The sequence below is a fragment of the Agrilus planipennis genome, unplaced genomic scaffold (assembly GCF_000699045.2).
Source record: "Agrilus planipennis isolate EAB-ADULT unplaced genomic scaffold, Apla_2.0 scaffold10, whole genome shotgun sequence".
NCBI classification, from domain to species: Eukaryota; Metazoa; Arthropoda; class Insecta; order Coleoptera; family Buprestidae; genus Agrilus; species Agrilus planipennis.
This window is the reverse complement of record NW_020442465.1, coordinates 981,376-999,918: the sequence shown is the minus strand read 5'-3', so window position 1 is coordinate 999,918 and position 18,543 is coordinate 981,376. Positions and strand designations below refer to the sequence as shown.

Here is an 18,543-nt window from a genome sequence, read left to right as displayed (position 1 = left end):
TGGTCTACCAACCCCAGACGCCATTTTTAATTTTGATCGCATGGCTAGCCTAAACACTGCCGTTGACTTGAAAAATAAGATATGAAATATGATAAATGAGCCCTCATTAAACGCTAGGACTAATAGAAAAATGATTTACATAAAACGAGTAGGCATCAGATCAAAAAATACAATATATCAAAATATTACTTATGTGATTGAAATATGAAAAACATGTCAGTGTTCGAAAACAACGCACGACCGCGATGTAGCGCTTCAGACAACACGACGCGAAATGTAATGCTTGGCTATGATCAGATGACATAGTTCATACACTGTCGACGAGTTTTCGGTAGTTAGTCTACCTACCCCTATAGTTAACCATCCCCGGTCTCCCCTACCCATTAGAAATTTAATTAGTGAACATCAGAAAAACGATTTCCAAAATTTATGATTGACAATGTTATTCCTTCGCATAATTTCATCCTATCAAATGTAATGGAAATGCCTTGAAATTAAATTATTACTTCGCAAATGTTGAATCATTTTTACAAGCATCCAAAAATTCGGAAAAACATTTAATAGCGTATTATATTTCTTGCACTGACGTTTTCAATTATTCATTATTCATTTTCAATTTTCCGTCCACTACAAACGACCTCAAGTTAATTTTATTTCTTTCAGGTTGAAATTGAAGGACTAACAGGAGAAATACAGTTCAATGAAGAAGGAAAACGACAGAACTATACTTTTCACGTTGTGGAAATGACTGTAAACAGTGCTATGGTGGAAGTGGCTAAATGGAGCGATCAAACGGGATTTACACCTATCGTAGCCAAATACATTAGACCAACCCATTTTGTACAAAAGAATCGTACTTACATTGTTACAACCATTGTGGTAAGTTACTATGTTCAAGTCAAAATAATGGTACAGTGGTGGTGGGGGAGACCTCCTCTTTCGATCTCACCCAAACCCACCTTCTTCGGGGGTGGGGGCCATCATCTAAATATTTACCAAGTTACATTTACATTCACCAATTTAGACTCAAAACAATCTCAATTTAATTAGATTATTTTACGGTGCTACAGCTAATTTCCCATTGTCCAGCACCTCCGCCAATTCTTAATTAATTAATCTTAATATTACGTACATTAACCATATTCTTCGCTCCTTCTTATTCTGAGATAACCTTCAGTATTAACGTGTATTTAAATAAATTAACTTTTTTTTTTAAGTTTGTGGTCAATTTCAAAGAGGAGTACACGGTATCCTTGGAGCGGTATCGCCTGATTCCTTCGACACTCTGCATTCCTACAGCAACACTTTTCAAGTCCCGTTTGTAACACCCTGGTTCCCAGAACACGTCCCTTCACCTACGTCAGGATTTCTGGACTACGCCATATCCATCAGACCTGACTATCATAGAGCCATCATCGATACCATAAATTTTTATGGATGGGACAGCATCATTTATTTGTATGATTCTCATGATGGTACGTAGATATTTATAAATGTACAATGTAATAAAAGCGATTTTTTCAATTTAAGTTATACCTGAATCCCGAAGAAATTGTTACTGCCATAGTCAAAAATTTTCAGTCTCTCTCCAGTCTCTCAGAGTCTTTCAGAGTCTTTCAGCGTCTCTGAGAGCGTCTCTCACAGTCTTTCGCAGTCTCTCAGTTATTGCTTAGGTGTTTTTATGGATCTCTCACAGTCTCTGTATGAGAGACTCGAACGATAAAATTGTTAATTCAGAGATTCGAGTCTCTCACAGAGAGACTGAATGAATAAAACTGAAAAATTGGGAGACTCGAGTCTCTCGTAGAAAGACTGGGATCTCTGAAATATGTTGAACTTAGAAAATTTTAACCATGTCTATCGAGACACCACTTATTGAGAGATTCGAGTCTCTCGTTCAGAGATTCGAGTCTCTCGTTCAGAGACTGGATACAAAATGAGGATCTCCTTTGAGCGACTCGAGTCTCTCGTTCAGAGACGCTAAACAGTTCTTTGACAGTCTCTCGACAGTCTGTCTCAGCGACACCAGAGAGAATTGATGAGAGACGGAGACTCGAGTCTTACTTTCAGAGACTGAGAGACTGAACATTTTTATCTCGGGTTTATCTTATAAATTTCGAAAAATGAGATAAAATTCAAGATTTTCAATTTTCTTTTATAAAGAACTGTTATGCTTTAAATAAGTCCTTGACCTTATTCGACGTGCTAATATTGACTATTAATCGTGTCCTTTCTAATTTATGGTAATTTATTCCCCCATTTTATTTGCAGGATTACTGAGGTTACAGCAAATATATCAAGGACTTTCGCCAGGAAGTGAGCCGTTCAAGATAGCGACCGTGAGAAGGATAAGCAACGTTTCCGATGCATTGCACTTCCTCAGAAATATTGAGGAATATCGCAGATGGGACGCCAAACACGTTGTCCTTGATTGCTCAGCCGAAACCGCAAAAGAAATTGTTGTTAGCCATGTTAGAGACGTTGCATTGGGAAGAAGAACTTATCATTATCTTTTATCGGGACTGGTAAGTGTATATTGGTCTATACAGGATGTATAGAACGTTGTAGGAACTTTAGGAGATTAAAATTTGCCCTTCAAAAAAATGTTTTTGTTGTTTAAAGCAATTGAGTCCTTATACCTATATGTATGTAGTATCCTTTAAGCAACAATCAATAAACAATTTTATCTGGAATACCTTAGGGATTAATAGCGAGCTTGAATTATAAGATATGAAGTCATATCTTGGAAACTTGATAGTTTTTGAATTTCGATTGATTAAGTTGCACAAGTGTTTTTTTTTTTGGGTGATGAAGTTTAAAGTTTATATAATACGTATCTTCCTTATTATTGCTTCATCTAATCTTAAGATTACATTTTTTTGTCAATGATTTATGGTTACTATAGTTATACAAAAAAAAAAATTGTTTTGTTTTCTTCCGTTTGTAGATTATGGATGATCGATGGGAAAGCGAAGTGGTGGAATATGGTGCGGTCAATATTACCGGCTTCCGCATAATAGATACGACAAGGGCAAATGTGAAAGCCTTTTTGGAGGGCTGGAGACGCTTAGACCCCATTACAATGAGAGTAAGTTTATAACAGTAAAATTACTAAAAGATTGTGTTTACGTCATTGATTTAGTTCCCACGAACTAATCCATAAACTAATGGAAATTGGTGAAAATACCGTGGATAGAAGGCGATATAGAAGTCAACGAAGGTTAGGACAGTAGGATATCATTTGAGATATAAGGAGCTAATTAGAGGCAGATTAGAAGCACAAACCGGAGTAAAGAGATAAAATAGTATCATAAGAAGGAGTGGAGGTGTCCTGACTAACTATTAGATATAAAGGTTGAAAAATAAACACAAAAATTTAAAAATTTCAAATAAAGTTGAGATATCAATTAAATAATATGAAATAGTCTAAGAATGACGTATGTTCTTCGATTTTTCATTAGAATCATAGGAATCGAGTTATCGTCATCATCATAAAGTCGTCAGTCCTAAGACTGGTTGGCCACGCACCTCCACTGTTTCCTATCCTGAGCTAACTTCTGTTTCTGCCTCTGTTATAACTAGCCCTTTATGCCTAAAAAGGTGTCCTACTAACCTATCTCGCCTATTTCTTATTGACTTCCATAGAGTCCTCTGTTCTCTTATTCTTTCTAATACCTCTTCATTTCTAACCTTCTCTATCCACGGTATCCTCATCCTCGAGTTATAAAGAGATAATTTACTACAGGCGAAGCTGTATTAGTATCAATTGATGAGTTCGGTTATAGATTTTATTTTGATAATTTGTTCTCGTTTTTCTTTCCTTACAGGGAGCCGGAAAAGATACCGTATCAGCCCAAGCAGCCCTGATGTACGACGCTGTCTTTGTCCTTGCAGAAGCCTTTAATAAACTGCTAAGAAAAAAGCCTGACAGTTTTAGAAATGTACCTCGTACTAACGGTAGCAAAGGAATGGATTGCAATACCGTTAGCACACGCGTTATACCATCAGAGCATGGGGATAAGATTTCCAGACTTTTGAGAAAGGTAAATAAAAGAAAAAGGATATAAATGATTTATGTGTTAATGATGATAATCCAAGAATATATGGAACATAAGTGATCTACTTTGTACAACGTATGGCTCTAAAATATAAAATGTGTTACTTTTGAAGAAGATCTAAAATGAATCAGAGAATTGCAAACAGCGTGGAATTCAAAAAAGTTTAACAAGATCCAAAAGGATATCAACTTGTCGATAGTGATGAGCAATATAAGACGAACACCGGGACTGTCTTGGTCTTGCTCAAATACTTCTAGTCTTTTTCTTGCTGACATAGTTTCAGTTTTGCTGTTGTTCTTCATCTTACACATTTGGTATTGGTTTAAGTCTTTCTCTTGTTCGTTCGGTTTTGGTTTTACTTTTGGTCTTGCTTATTCAGTATTGGTCTTGCTAGTATAAAGACAGTCTTCGTCTTGTTCTTACATTTTCCAATACCAAGACCATGACTGCAAGACCAATACCAATTTTCGTCATCACAACTTCTGGAACTGAATCAACGGCGTAGCTAACCCCATGTGGTAGGCACTCAACCAAGAAGTAGAGTGGACCTATATACGAGGGTGGATTGATAAGTTTCCGGCCTAACCAAGAGATGACGCCACTAGGCCTACCTTGAGGTGACATTCTATAGTACCATCCTTAGATAGCTTGTAGCTATAGTTTCAGCCCGATCTCCTTGCTAGTGTAGGTTTGACAGCACGCTGAACAAGACGCCTCTGTGGTTTTCGTAAAAATGGAAAAGCAGGAAAATCGTGCTGTCATCAAATACTTTTATTTGAAGGGGTTAACGCCGAAGGAAATTAAAAAAGAGATGGACTCAACACTGGGGACATCCTCCCCGTCATATTCAACCGTTAAGCAGTGGGTTTCCGAGTTTAAAAAGGGTCGTGTGAGCACCTCTGATGGGCCTCGCTCAGGACGCCCCGTTGAGGTCACAACTCCAGATATGATCGAAAAAATTCATCAAATAGTGCTGGGAGACCGCAGATTGAAAGTGCGTGAGATAGCTGAGACCTGTAAGATGTCATATGAACGTGTGCAACATATTTTGCACCAACATTTGCATATGGAAAAGCTCTGTGCAAGATGGGTGCCGCGTTTGCTAACAGTCGACCAAAAATTGATTCGAAAAAACATTTCTACCGCAAATTTGTCATTGTATAAGCGTAATCCAAGCGAATTTTTGCGTCGATTCGTAACCGTTGACGAAACGTGGGTCCACCACTACACTCCTGAAACCAAAGAACAGTCTAAACAGTGGATTGGACCAGGGGAACCAACTCCAAAGAAGGCAAAAACAATTTTTTCGGCGAACAAGGTTATGGCTACTGTTTTTTGGGATGCAAGAGGTATTATATACATTGATTACCTTGCAAAGGGTAATACTATCACTGGTCAATACTACGCAGACTTATTGCAACGTTTGAGCCACGAGGTGAAAATTAAACGACCTCATCTGGCGAAGAAAAAAATCTTGTTTCATCACGATAACGCACCAGCGCACACGTCAATCGTTGCGACGGCTAAAATCAACGATCTAAAGTTTGAATTGATGCCGCACCCTCCTTACTCTCCAGACCTAGCCCCGAGTGACTATTTTCTGTTCCCTAATCTCAAAAAATGGCTTGGCGGTAAGAGATTTGCGGACAATGAAGAAGTAATCGAAGCTGTAAATGGTTATTTTGAGGAGCTTGACGAATCAGTCTATAGAGATGGCATTAATAGACTGGAACACCGCTATGAGAAATGTATCAGCCTTGGAGGAGATTATGTTGAGAAATAAAAAAAAAAAATTTTTAAAAACCTTGTTTTTCTTGGTCAGGCCGGAAACTTATCAATCCACCCTCGTAGGTACCGTTAAAATAGTTTACAACGCGCTGATGACATATTCGTCATAGAATATTGAACAACATCAACTTTTTATTATAATCGATTAACTATTCCGTGGATGCAGTTTGACAAGTCGACATCCTTATGGACTTGTTGAGCATTTCCGTGTTGAAAATTATTAACCCTTCATCTGTTTTTAAGTGAATTAAATAAATCTCGGAATTTATTTATTATTGATGGAGATTAAACTGAACCATTTGAAATAATTAGCAGTACATCTTTTTTGACGTAAAAAACCTGTGCACAACATGTAGGTGCGAATTAGGATGGGCCAAAAAAATTTTTAATTTTTTCTTCTGTTACCATTACTTTACTGTTTGAAATGACAAAAAAATAAGCCTAGCAGCTTTTAATTTTAATGTTAAGAGATGTCTCATCGTGATTTTTGATTTCCTATTTAAATATTTTTTTTGGAATTTTATTGCGTTTTAAGGAATGCTTGTATTGTAAAAGTTAATACATATTCTTATAGCGAATTGAACAATCTATAAAAAAGGTCTAAACTGATTTTTTGCTAAGTTAACTCGTTTAAAACTTATTTGAGGTTAAAGTTCAACCTCAAATGGCATATGAAGACTTTTTTTTTTTATACTTTATCACAAAATAATGGCTTAAAAACATAAAACATTTAAGGAATAATTAATAATTAACTTTTTTAAGTCATTATTCAGGTAAAAAAAAAATTCGAATGCCACTTAAAATTAAGTACAGAAAAAAAGTCAATTTTCCTTATGATTATTTGTATTTCGTAAAACTTCTAATGTTTTACCAGAGAATACTCAATGATTCTCACAAAAAATTGATGTTTATTGGCCCACCCTAGTGTGCATACAACATTAAGTAATAATGGAATGAAAACTTTGTTGATGATCCTTCGTATAACAATGATAATTTGGTTTAGGCGTCGAGGGGCTGTCGTCAGTGTGTTACGAAGCTTTTTTATCCTACTTTGTATTGAAAAGTGCTTATTTTTATGCGTTAATTAGGAAAATGATGCATGATAAAATACAAAATAAATTTCCATTGAAATCCAATAACTCCCCATTGTCACGCATACACGGCTTCTTATTAATTTCCTGTACGCGCCCGTTGCAGAAAAAATCGATAAGCATAACTGCCATCGCCATAATTGCAGCTAACTAGTTACGTAAACTACATAAATGTCTCTAACAAAGACTTTTATAAGTAGGGGATACCGGGGATGGTTGACTAGTTTTTTACTAAATAGTTCATATTTTTTGTGCCTTAATGTATATAGACAAGAAAAGCATGTTAATTGATAGAAAATCTATTAACCTAATAAAAATATGTAATATTTAGTTCTTAGTTTAGTATAATAGTGATGATTTAATGCATTTTACAAAATATTAAATCTTAGTCAATCTACCCCTGGCCCGGGGTAGGTAGACCATATGCCCGGGGTAAGTTGACTCATGTACCAAAAAGAGTCAAATCATGAGTAGGAGCAAATAATTAAACATTTTTTAATATAATTGAACCTTTTGTTAAAAAATAAACTGGCTAAAGTTTCCTCTTCTAGATTAGTAAAAATTTGTCAATTTTTTATATATTCCACTGTGTCCAGGGTTAATTCTGCTCTCGTCAATTTCGGATTCTGTTCTAATTTTTCTTTTAATTTGGCCACGTAACGATTTAAAAGTCCAATAAAAAGTTAATTTATGTGTTGTTTTCAACTACATATTTCATTGGGGTTGGTTGAATAATTATTCAACCAGCCCCGAAAAAAATTGGTCTACCAACCCCAGACGCCATTTTTAATTTTGATCGCATGGCTAGCCTAAACACTGCCGTTGACTTGAAAAATAAGATATGAAATATGATAAATGAGCCCTCATTAAACGCTAGGACTAATAGAAAAATGATTTACATAAAACGAGTAGGCATCAGATCAAAAAATACAATATATCAAAATATTACTTATGTGATTGAAATATGAAAAACATGTCAGTGTTCGAAAACAACGCACGACCGCGATGTAGCGCTTCAGACAACACGACGCGAAATGTAATGCTTGGCTATGATCAGATGACATAGTTCATACACTGTCGACGAGTTTTCGGTAGTTAGTCTACCTACCCCTATAGTTAACCATCCCCGGTCTCCCCTACCCATTAGAAATTTAATTAGTGAACATCAGAAAAACGATTTCCAAAATTTATGATTGACAATGTTATTCTTTCGCATAATTTCATCCTATCAAATGTAATGGAAATGCCTTGAAATTAAATTATTACTTCGCAAATGTTGAATCATTTTTACAAGCATCCAAAAATTCGGAAAAACATTTAATAGCGTATTATATTTCTTTCACTGACGTTTTCAATTATTCATTATTCATTTTCAATTTTCCGTCCACTACAAACGACCTCAAGTTAATTTTATTTCTTTCAGGTTGAAATTGAAGGACTAACAGGAGAAATACAGTTCAATGAAGAAGGAAAACGACAGAACTATACTTTTCACGTTGTGGAAATGACTGTAAACAGTGCTATGGTGGAAGTGGCTAAATGGAGCGATCAAACGGGATTTACACCTATCGTAGCCAAATACATTAGACCAACCCATTTTGTACAAAAGAATCGTACTTACATTGTTACAACCATTGTGGTAAGTTACTATGTTCAAGTCAAAATAGCAATAGCAATATATTTGTATAATATATACTTTATAATGTAAATAGGTAATCGATATATATATAAAATACATTATACGGTAGAATCTCTATAACTCGAACATCTCTCAAGAGAGACGCTAAAATATTCGAGTTATAGAGTTTTCGACATATGCAGGATTTAGACTTAGGCGGATTTTAATTCGACTTATAGAGATTAAGATTTGGTGCACTTACATTGTCAACAAATCCTTAAAGTCGATAACTTAGTTTTCTTCGAACTGTAGATGTAATAAGTTTCAAATTATAGAGTTGTAAAGGTTTTAAAATAAAACATTTCTATGTTCGAGCTGTAGAAGTATAATTTAATTTTTTTAATTATGGAGGGAAAATATGTACCATAATGACTTGCAAGGACTGATTATTTTGACTAATACAGGGTTGAGATTTGGAATAATAGAGGTTTTGCGTCTTGAAGGGAAGGGAACAAAACATTTTTTCGAGTTTTGGAGGTTTTTGACTTATCGAGGTTTCACTTAAAGAGATTCTACATTTTTGCGTAAAATAATAAATAGAAAAGCAAAGGTCCGAGGATTCGATTGGTTTGTCACGCATCTTCACTCATTCTTATCCTGAGCAAATATTCGCATTAACTTCTATCAAGGTTTCCTTTAACAACAGATTTTCCTAAAAGAGAGCTCCAATTTTACTGAGATTGGGCTCATAGATGCTCTGCCTTCAATAAACATAAACAAATAACGGTAACTGAAACTGGCATAATGACATCCCTTTCCGGTATAAAGCCAGTTATACTTCATTTACTTTCTCTAGCGATGTGCCCCTCCCAATGTCTTGGATGCGCGCTGGCAAAATCGTAGGTAGGGAGAAAAAAGCTCATATACTTTCGACTCTTGTTCGTTAAACATACTTTTTTATACAGTACCTGCCAAAAGTTTTGTTCAATCATGAATAGTAGTGCGAGTCGAAAACAAACGTTAAAGCCTTTAATATGTCTTCAAATATATAAATAAACATCTCGTTGATATTTTCAGTAGTAAATGGTACCAATAACAGCACATTTGAGCAATGCAATTGTAGTGGATAAAATGGTTAATTTTTCCGTGCAGTACTGTACGGATTATACGCTCCTCACCGGTTAAGAGTTTGGCCGAGAGTTGTCTCCTTTCTTTTCTGGCCTACTGCTGTTCTGTTCTACTTTGCGCCGGTCAAACTGAAGGTCACATCGCTACAGAAAGTAAACGAAGTATAGCACTCGTGTTCATTTCTAGTAAACGTTATTGTATCTAGCATAAAATTTAATAGAATTAGGTAGAAACAGAAAACAAGTAAAAAGTAATAAAGCCGGAGTAGGTATAACTACTTTTCGTACTTTAAGTGTATTTTATGAAGGGATTTAGGTATTATGACTACATGTAGATACAATCTAATTGCGCAGCTGGACTGTAGTATGAAGACAAAACAACAAGTTTCAAAAGCGGTCGATAAAGTCTTTAGAAAGATTTAAATGCGGTTTAGGCTTACGTACAAACACGAGCACTGCATTGCCGTAACTGTATATAAAGAAGGATAACTTGCACAAACAAGAGCTTTTCATGTTTTGCGTGATATTCTTCAATTATTTACGCGACACGCGTAACGCATTTCATACCACATACATTTATATTTACGATGATCTTCAACGATTAAGAAAAATAGGTTAGAGTTCAAGTTCAATTTTATTAATAAACAAAGAAGAAAGAAAGTATTCCATTTTTTTTTAATTTTATGTTTCCTTGTAGATATAGAATATTGCGTTATTAATAAAAAAATAATTAATTGAGAAATTCGAAGGTATGTTTGGAACATGGACGGTGAACACAGATGAAAAGAAAAGGTAAGAAGCGTTCGAAATGTGGTGTTACCGGCGAATGACGAACATAGCGTGGATAGAGAAGGTTAGAAATGAAGAGGTTTTAGAAAGGACTTTATGGAAATCAATTAGAAATAGGCGAGATAGATTGGTAGGACACCTTCTCAGGCATGAAGGTCTAGTCAGAGACATATTAGAGGCAGAAACAGGAGTTACGAGGGGTAGAGGTACACCTAGATTAGATTACTGTTCGCAAGTAGTTAAGAATATGGGATGTTCTAGTTTTAAGGAAATAGGAAGATTAGCTCAGGATATGAAAGATTGGAGGTGCGTGTCCAACCAGTCTTAGAACTGACGACCTTATGATGAATAAAAAAGTCCACCATTAATACTTTAAAAGTCCAACGTTATTTTAATCGTTTGCGTAAGTGCAGCGGATGAGTACTCAAGTATCTTCGGTTAACTTATAATGCGTATGATCACCACAATTTTCAATAACGGACACTGATGCCCAGTGGTATCAATGACCAGCTGTCGTGCAGCCGAACTATATTTATAATGACATATTTAACGTCTCTGCCAATTTTCAGCTCTATGCGATTTTTGGCTAAGTTATGACTAATTTTTGTCTATTTTCTCTCAATTTATGTTTATTAACCTTTCTTTTTTAATATTACTAGCCGAAGAATATTTCGGTTTGATTGCGAATGTTCGAAAAGCCACAACAAAATTGCTTTAAATGTTCTCTAAATGTAGGATTTAATCTACAATTTCTTGGGACTCCATTAAAGCTTTTGTCAAAAGTTTGTTTGGGACTTACTGACTTTACAGACTCTTGACAAAGGCTTTACGCATTACGAGTCGAAACAATTGTAGTGTAAATCCTACATTTGAACCTTAAAAGCAATTTTGTTCTATTTATCTATACCCGTTATGTTTAAAATTAAGAAAATTTTCCTTGACTTTTCCGCGAATTAGTGAAATCTTTAAGACTTTGTGTAAGTCTGTTGGTGTCGACACCCTTGTAGCCAGTATTTACGATATTACACTGTTGAGCTTCACGTTCGATTTCTGGTATAAGAAAATTTATATTTGTTATTGTGTGGTTTGAACGTACGGTTGTATCGAATGAATACGTTTCAGGAAGAGCCGTATATAATGCTGAAGAAGCCGGAAGCTGGCGAAATCCTCATTGGTAACGACCGCTTCGAGGGATATTGCAAAGATTTGGCGGATTTGATAGCAAAAAGAATCGGAATAAATTGTAACGTACCGTCGAACTGATACTTTTCAAAGATAACCGGCGAATTTCAATTACAGATGAGCTAAGGATCGTCAAAGATGGAAAATACGGTTCCGAAAACTCCGATGTCAAAGGAGGCTGGGATGGAATGGTCGGGGAACTTGTACGCCAAGTAAGTTTAATCAATCATATTTTGCATGTACAGTAGCGTAAATTGAGAATGAGTTATAGTCAGTCGAACATTTCGTATGTTTTATTATTTCTCAACTGTATTGATACGAAACAATTTACCATATGGGATTACACGGATAATCATTTTCGAAAGACAAATAAGCTAAAATTAAGGGGATGTTTCCTGGGTTAAAAGGTACTGATTTGTCACAATTAAACAGATAACAGGTTCAAGTTTGAATCGCCTGTCAAAGGTTTCATACCTTATTGGATACATTACAAATTTCGAAAACTTCATCATCATCATCATAAGGTCGTCAGTCCTAAGACTGGTTGGACACGTACCTCATCTCTTTTCTATCCTGAACTAAACTTCGCATTTCCCTAAAACTAGAACAGCCCGCATCCTTAACTATTTGCGAACAGTAATCTAATCTAGAGCTACCTCTACTCCTCTTAACTCCTGTGTCTGCCTCTAATATGTCTCTGACTAGACGTTCATGCCTGAGAAGGTGCCCTACTAACCTATCTCGCCTATTTTTCATTGACTTCCATAGAGTCCTCTATTCTCCTATTCTTTCTGATAACTATTCATTTCTAACCTTTTCTACCCACGTTATCCTCATCATTCGCCTATAACACCACATTTCGAAGGCTTCTAACCTTTTCTTTTCCGCCGCGCCCACTGTTCATGTTTCGCACCCGTACAACGCCGCGCTCCAAACATACACTTTCAACAACCGTTTTCGAATTTCTAAATTAACCATTCGCGAACATAGAAGTGACTTCTTTTTATTAAAGGCCACACGACCCTGCGCTATCCTCTGCTTTATATCCCTACTACTCCTTCCGTCCTGACTTATCTGACTTCCAAGATACCTAAAATCAGCCACTTCTTATTTTTCGTTTCCTATCTTTATATTCGCTCTTTCCCTACCTTTTATTCCCTTGCATGCCAGTATTTTAGTTTTACTTTTATTTATTTTCATACAGTACTGATCTGTCAGTACCGCTTCCATTTTATTTAAGTTCAAAAACTTAATATTTATTTAATCCAGTGACGCAAAAATATACAAGTACCTATAATATAAAAATAATTCGGCATTGAATTTTTGTGTTGCCTTGTCAAATACCAAGGAAGAAACATGAACAAATTCTTGATTTTTTTGAAACTTTAACTGGTATGGAAATGATTGAATGTTTCCATTTACAGAAAACCTTTTATAAATATTCTGCCCCTCCTACCATTTAATTAGCACGGAGTTCTCCAAAATGTCTAAATCTTCCGATGTGGTTGATGGTTTTACGTTGCATCTGCATATAACGGGTTGCTTCCTCCAATCATTTTCACTTTAAGTTACTGTACCTCTAGTTTTATGTTGTGCTTAGTTTTTCAAGGAAAAGAGTTAAAAAAAAATAAAAATCTGTTAATATTTAATACTTTGGTAAGCGGATTATAACGGACTTATCATAAATCTTTTTTTAATTCTACCATTCAGAAAGAAAAAGGAAGTTGAGGCTTTTAATTTAACTTTTAGATGATGCATTCATAGAAATTGTGGATTGCGGGGGAATCACATATATTTATAATTATTGACAAAAATTCACATCGAAAGTCCTTTGACATTTATTATTACTATCCCGGTTTGCTAATATCTTCAAGATATATGTCGTATATTAAAATAAAACGGCAGCTAATATTCGAACTGCTTATTTCTACGTATTAACAATAAGAGATTATTAAGATTATCAAAAAAATAAAAACTCCAAATATCTGTTTTTCTGAAATAAATTTCCACAATAATGCCGAACTTTATTGCTTTTTCAAGAGCTATTTTATAGTACATATAAAGTTAATTATTTGGATAATAAATTTTATGAGCCATTCTATATTTTAGTTAACTACGATTTTTCAAAAATGGGTATTCGGAGAACAAAAGTACAAGTAGCATTCAATGAACTTAAAATAAATTTATTTATTTAACATCTTTAGCACCTCGTTATCAAAATATGGTAAATATTGATCATGTGAATGCAACCAATAAGGTGCTTTATGCATACGCATTATGAACTTACATACCTAAGTACCTACGTTTTACTAAAGTGGTGCACTTTAAAAGAAAAGGGAATTTTATGTACTTATTAAGGTTCGGAAATGTCATATGTGGCTGTGCTATTTATGATTTTTTTCCTATTTTTATGCAAAGCCCAGTTAAAGCGAGTTCGTTGAAAACGGATTTATTTAGAGTAGCAGAAATACTTCCTAAAATACACGCGAACAGTTTAGTTATTTTCATCACGTAAGCTCTTTTATGTCACCTGACTATCCGATTAAAAATGAAGAATTAGCTTGTTAAACGGAGAAGAGCCGTCAGAAAAAGTTACATTCCTATCATCATTATGAGATCGTCAGTCCTAAGACTGGTTGGACAGGCACCTCCACTCTTTCCTATCCTGAGCTAATATTCGTATTTCCTTAAAACTAAAACAACCCTCATCCTTAACTGTTTGCAAACAATAATCTAATCTAGGTGTACCTCTACCCCTCCTAACTCTAATATGTCTCTGACTAGACCTGCATGCCTGAGAAGGTGTCCTACCAACCTATTTCGCTTATATTTTATTGTCTTCCATAGAGTCTTCTGCTCTCCTATTCTTTCTAATACCTCTTCATTTCTAACCTTCTCTTTCCACGGTATCCTTATCATTCTTATAACCTTTTTAACTCCGCAGCGCCCACCGTCCACGTTTCGCACCCGTACAACGCCGCGCTCCAAACGTAAAAATTAACCACTTCTAAATTTTCGTCTCCTATCTTTATATTCGCTCTTTCCCTACTTTTCCTTCCCTTGCATACCAGTATTTTTGTTTTAGTTTTATTTATTTTCATACAATACTGTTGTATCAATACCCCTTCCGTTTTATTTAAATCTATCTCTATATGTATTCAAAATTGTATTAAAAAATCGGAGTTTCGCGAATAAAAGCTTTTAATGCTTAATTCAAAACCATCCAGTATCGTAACCACCGTTCGTGAGTGCGGGGGGAGATATTAGTAAAAAAAACTGAAAAACCCAACTATGCAGTGGCGTATTTCTCAGACTACAATTATAATTAAAAATAAAAACATCCTACTTGATAGGGATAAACTCTTTAACCCCTATTGGCTACGCTACTGAAAGTGTGTTTATTTTCAAACCTTTTTAGATTGGAAGAAATGCACTGTTATAGAAATGTGATCTATTTTGTCATTGGTCCGGAAAATTTGACAGCAAATAGAGCTAAAATAAGTGACCTTTGACCTACAAATAAGTACGCTTCAGTGGCGAACGAAATACGATACTTTTTTTCCAATTTGATTTAAAATATTTAAATTGTGAACTGAGAAACAAAGTCTAGACAGGTACTGCAATAATTCACTTGGTCGTACAGATCACATCTTCTAAAAAATGTACCTAAGCAAAATATTATTGCATTGCAATATTCATCGATCAAATTTAGAATAAACCTATTATGCATAAATTTTAAGCGCTTGTCTGTATTTTGCGGTTTTTTGTTTAGAAATTTACTGCATTTTCTGAGAATTGTTATCTTCTACTTATTTCGTATAATAGCTTGTATCGTGGGTCATTATTTATAAGTGTCAGAAACCGCCGGTGACTTGGAAGTAAGTCGTCTATGCAGGAAGAAAATAAGTACTTCTTAGAAAATATCGGAAAAATGCAGATTTATATGATGCAGAATTACACCCTGTCAGAGTTAATTAACGTTATGAATTTCCAGAACCAGACATGGTATTGCAATTTTGACTGAAATGTAGGGTGTGATTTGCATTTCAAGACTTTTCACGAAATTTACAAATCAAATTCGACTTTTAATGTCCACGATACGGTAGGGTTGACAATCTAAATAATTTTATTGTTAAATTATGCCAAAAATTAATTAATTAATTTGGGCCATGCGTGAGCCGTCAACCCAATCTATCCGCACTCTTTTTTAATGAACGTATAACGCCGAAATGTTCGTTACAATTGTTTAGTGAAAATAACTTCGGATTGTATTTAGAAAACATTTTCATTGTTAAATTTCTTCAGAAATACACATTTCATACAGGCAGGCATACACATAATGTTTCCCTTTATGCTAAATTTAGTAACTGAGCTTCTAAAATAAAGCAGAATCCTTTAGTTCATACTAGATAGGCGTTCATCTAGCAAAATAATACAAACCAGAGGAGCGCAAATAGCTAATTAATTTCATTATCTTAGTTTACTACGTAAACCTTCGTTAATGAGGTGGAACTAAGTTACTCATAAAGGTACAAGACTTTGTTTCTTTGTGCTTAATTTAGTTACCGTAATCAGTTTGCTCCAACATTCCGGAACAGTTTATGTTAGGTTAGATCATATTCTTTACCAGACAAAATGTTGTAAGTGCAACACTAAACATAACTGACGTTTCAATTTCGTTTAAAGGTTCTGTACCGTTATAAAAAAACCGACCGGAACCAGTACACCACGTAAGAACCTTGACCTCTAATTGAGTTTTGACCCTTACATGTTCCTCTCCTCTACGTTAAGACAACTGAAACTCAAGTTATGAAAAAGTAGGATGCGTATCGGAAATCATGTCAATTTTACGTGACGTTTTTAGGATGAGTGGTGGAGAGTATGCATGAAATCAAAGTACGTTTAGTGAGTCACAAACCAGAAAAATGGTAAACTGCAAAGAAGATGATAGTCAAAATACCTATCACAAAAATATGCACTTTATGATGGTAGTGTCATTCTGAAAACGTCGTTATGTTATCAAATGTTTATTGAAATGCCAAACGTCTAATACGCGGTCACGATGTTTTCAGGATGAGTCCAAATACTTTTAATACTTCATGATGGTACTGTAATTCTGAAAACGTTAGCATGAAATACTTATTGAGGTGTCACTTTATGACGGCAGTACCATTCGAAAAACGTCGTTATCAAATGTTTATTGAAATGCTAAATGTCTAATACGCGGTCACGATGTTTTCAGGATGAGTGATAGAGAGCGTGCATGAGCCAAAAGTGTATTAGTGAGTCACAAACTAACGGCTATCAGTGTGCAACAACTTAATGGTCTAACTACTTATAATATTTCATGAAGGTACTGTTATTCTGAAAACGTCAACATCAAATACTTATTGAGATGTCACTTGTCTCGTAAGGGCTAAAAAAGTAAATAAAATCGTGTTATTATCATAGTAGCATTGGGGAGGCAGTCACAAAATAGTTCTAGTCTTTAATAGCACAAACTTAACATGAATACGCGTTTTCTAATAGTTATTCTGAAAACGTCGACGTCAAAAGCTTATTGTAATGCTAAACGTCTTGAAAAGGATAAAGAAATTTAATCGAGTGTTGTAGGGATGAATTTATTGAGATGTTAAATTGAAATTATTCAAGTTGATAAAGTCGGCAACAGACAGTATTAAGGAATCTCTTTAAATGTAGGAAGCGGATATTGCGATAGCATCAATGACAATAACTTCGGAAAGAGAAAGAGTTATCGACTTCAGCAAGCCGTTTATGTCCCTTGGCATCTCTATCATGATAAAGAAGCCGGTGAAGCAGAAACCTGGAGTTTTCAGTTTCCTCAGTCCGCTTTCGAAAGAGATCTGGGTCTGTGTTATTTTCAGCTACATCGGGGTCAGCATCGTCCTATTCACCGTCTCCAGGTTTTCCCCTTATGAATGGAGATTGCTCCACTTAACCGGAGAGCACAAAACTCCCGCGGGACATTCCGGTTACGGAAACTCCATGGCTAATGATTTCAGTATGCTCAATTCGTTGTGGTTCGCACTGGGAGCTTTCATGCAACAGGGATGCGACATATCACCGAGATCGGTTTCAGGAAGGATTGTGGGGGCTGTTTGGTGGTTTTTCACCCTCATACTCATATCATCTTACACTGCCAATTTGGCCGCTTTTCTCACAGTCGAAAGAATGGTTGCTCCAATTAATTCGGCCGAAGATTTGGCCACTCAAAGAGAAGTTGAATATGGAACATTGTACCATGGTTCCACATGGGACTTCTTCAGGGTAAGTTTTCATTTATTTTGCCAATTTGATTAGGTATCGGCTCATGCAAATTATTTTATTGTTACGTATATACCGTTTCATTGGCAATATATCATATGTCAATGAGTTATAGTCCAGTCAAATGAGAGAAATGGCTGAAGAGTGCCTTACAATGGAGAAAATGATTGAAATACGTGTCATTTTATCGGAAATTTCGTGAGGAATACGAATATGGAAATGAAAATTATTTGCCCTGCATAGGGGGGGAGAAAATCCGCAAAAACAATTGCAAATTCGATTATCTCGTGAAATATGAAAGAAATGGAAAAAAGTCTTAATAATAGTTTTTCATAATGCCATATTGCAAAAAAGTATTGATGATTTTTTTTATATCTCTTATAGAACAGAAGTTCTGCGCGCCCAAAGGCAAAGAGGCCTCAAAATTCGCGGAAATTTTTAAAAAAATTAAAATAATTATTAAAAATTTAAAACTGATAATTTAATCGATTCGTAACTTATCTTAATCGGTTAAACTATCTTTTTAGAGAAATAAATTTTTTTATCCATTATTTCATTGTTCTTTTAAACAATTAAGCAATTATCGAGATAATCGAATTTGCAAT

General features: G+C 35.1%; 1 protein-coding gene and 1 long non-coding RNA gene across 2 annotated transcripts in view; one reads left to right on the top strand and one right to left on the bottom strand.

The window, feature by feature from the left end:
* The window catches only part of LOC108732443, a 100,437-nt gene that overhangs the window by 19,190 nt on the left and 62,704 nt on the right, over positions 1 to 18,543 (bottom strand). The window lies entirely within an intron of this gene.
* Positions 1 to 18,543, top strand: part of LOC108732434 (glutamate receptor 1) — a 32,202-nt gene that overhangs the window by 1,893 nt on the left and 11,766 nt on the right. The window contains exons 3-10 of the mRNA XM_018463228.2: positions 1,218 to 1,475; positions 2,272 to 2,525; positions 2,948 to 3,088; positions 3,828 to 4,043; positions 8,361 to 8,576; positions 11,594 to 11,714; positions 11,771 to 11,865; positions 17,354 to 17,941. Of these exons, the coding sequence (XP_018318730.2) occupies positions 1,218 to 1,475; positions 2,272 to 2,525; positions 2,948 to 3,088; positions 3,828 to 4,043; positions 8,361 to 8,576; positions 11,594 to 11,714; positions 11,771 to 11,865; positions 17,354 to 17,941 (1,889 nt within the window). The remainder of the gene's footprint in view (positions 1 to 1,217; positions 1,476 to 2,271; positions 2,526 to 2,947; positions 3,089 to 3,827; positions 4,044 to 8,360; positions 8,577 to 11,593; positions 11,715 to 11,770; positions 11,866 to 17,353; positions 17,942 to 18,543) is intronic.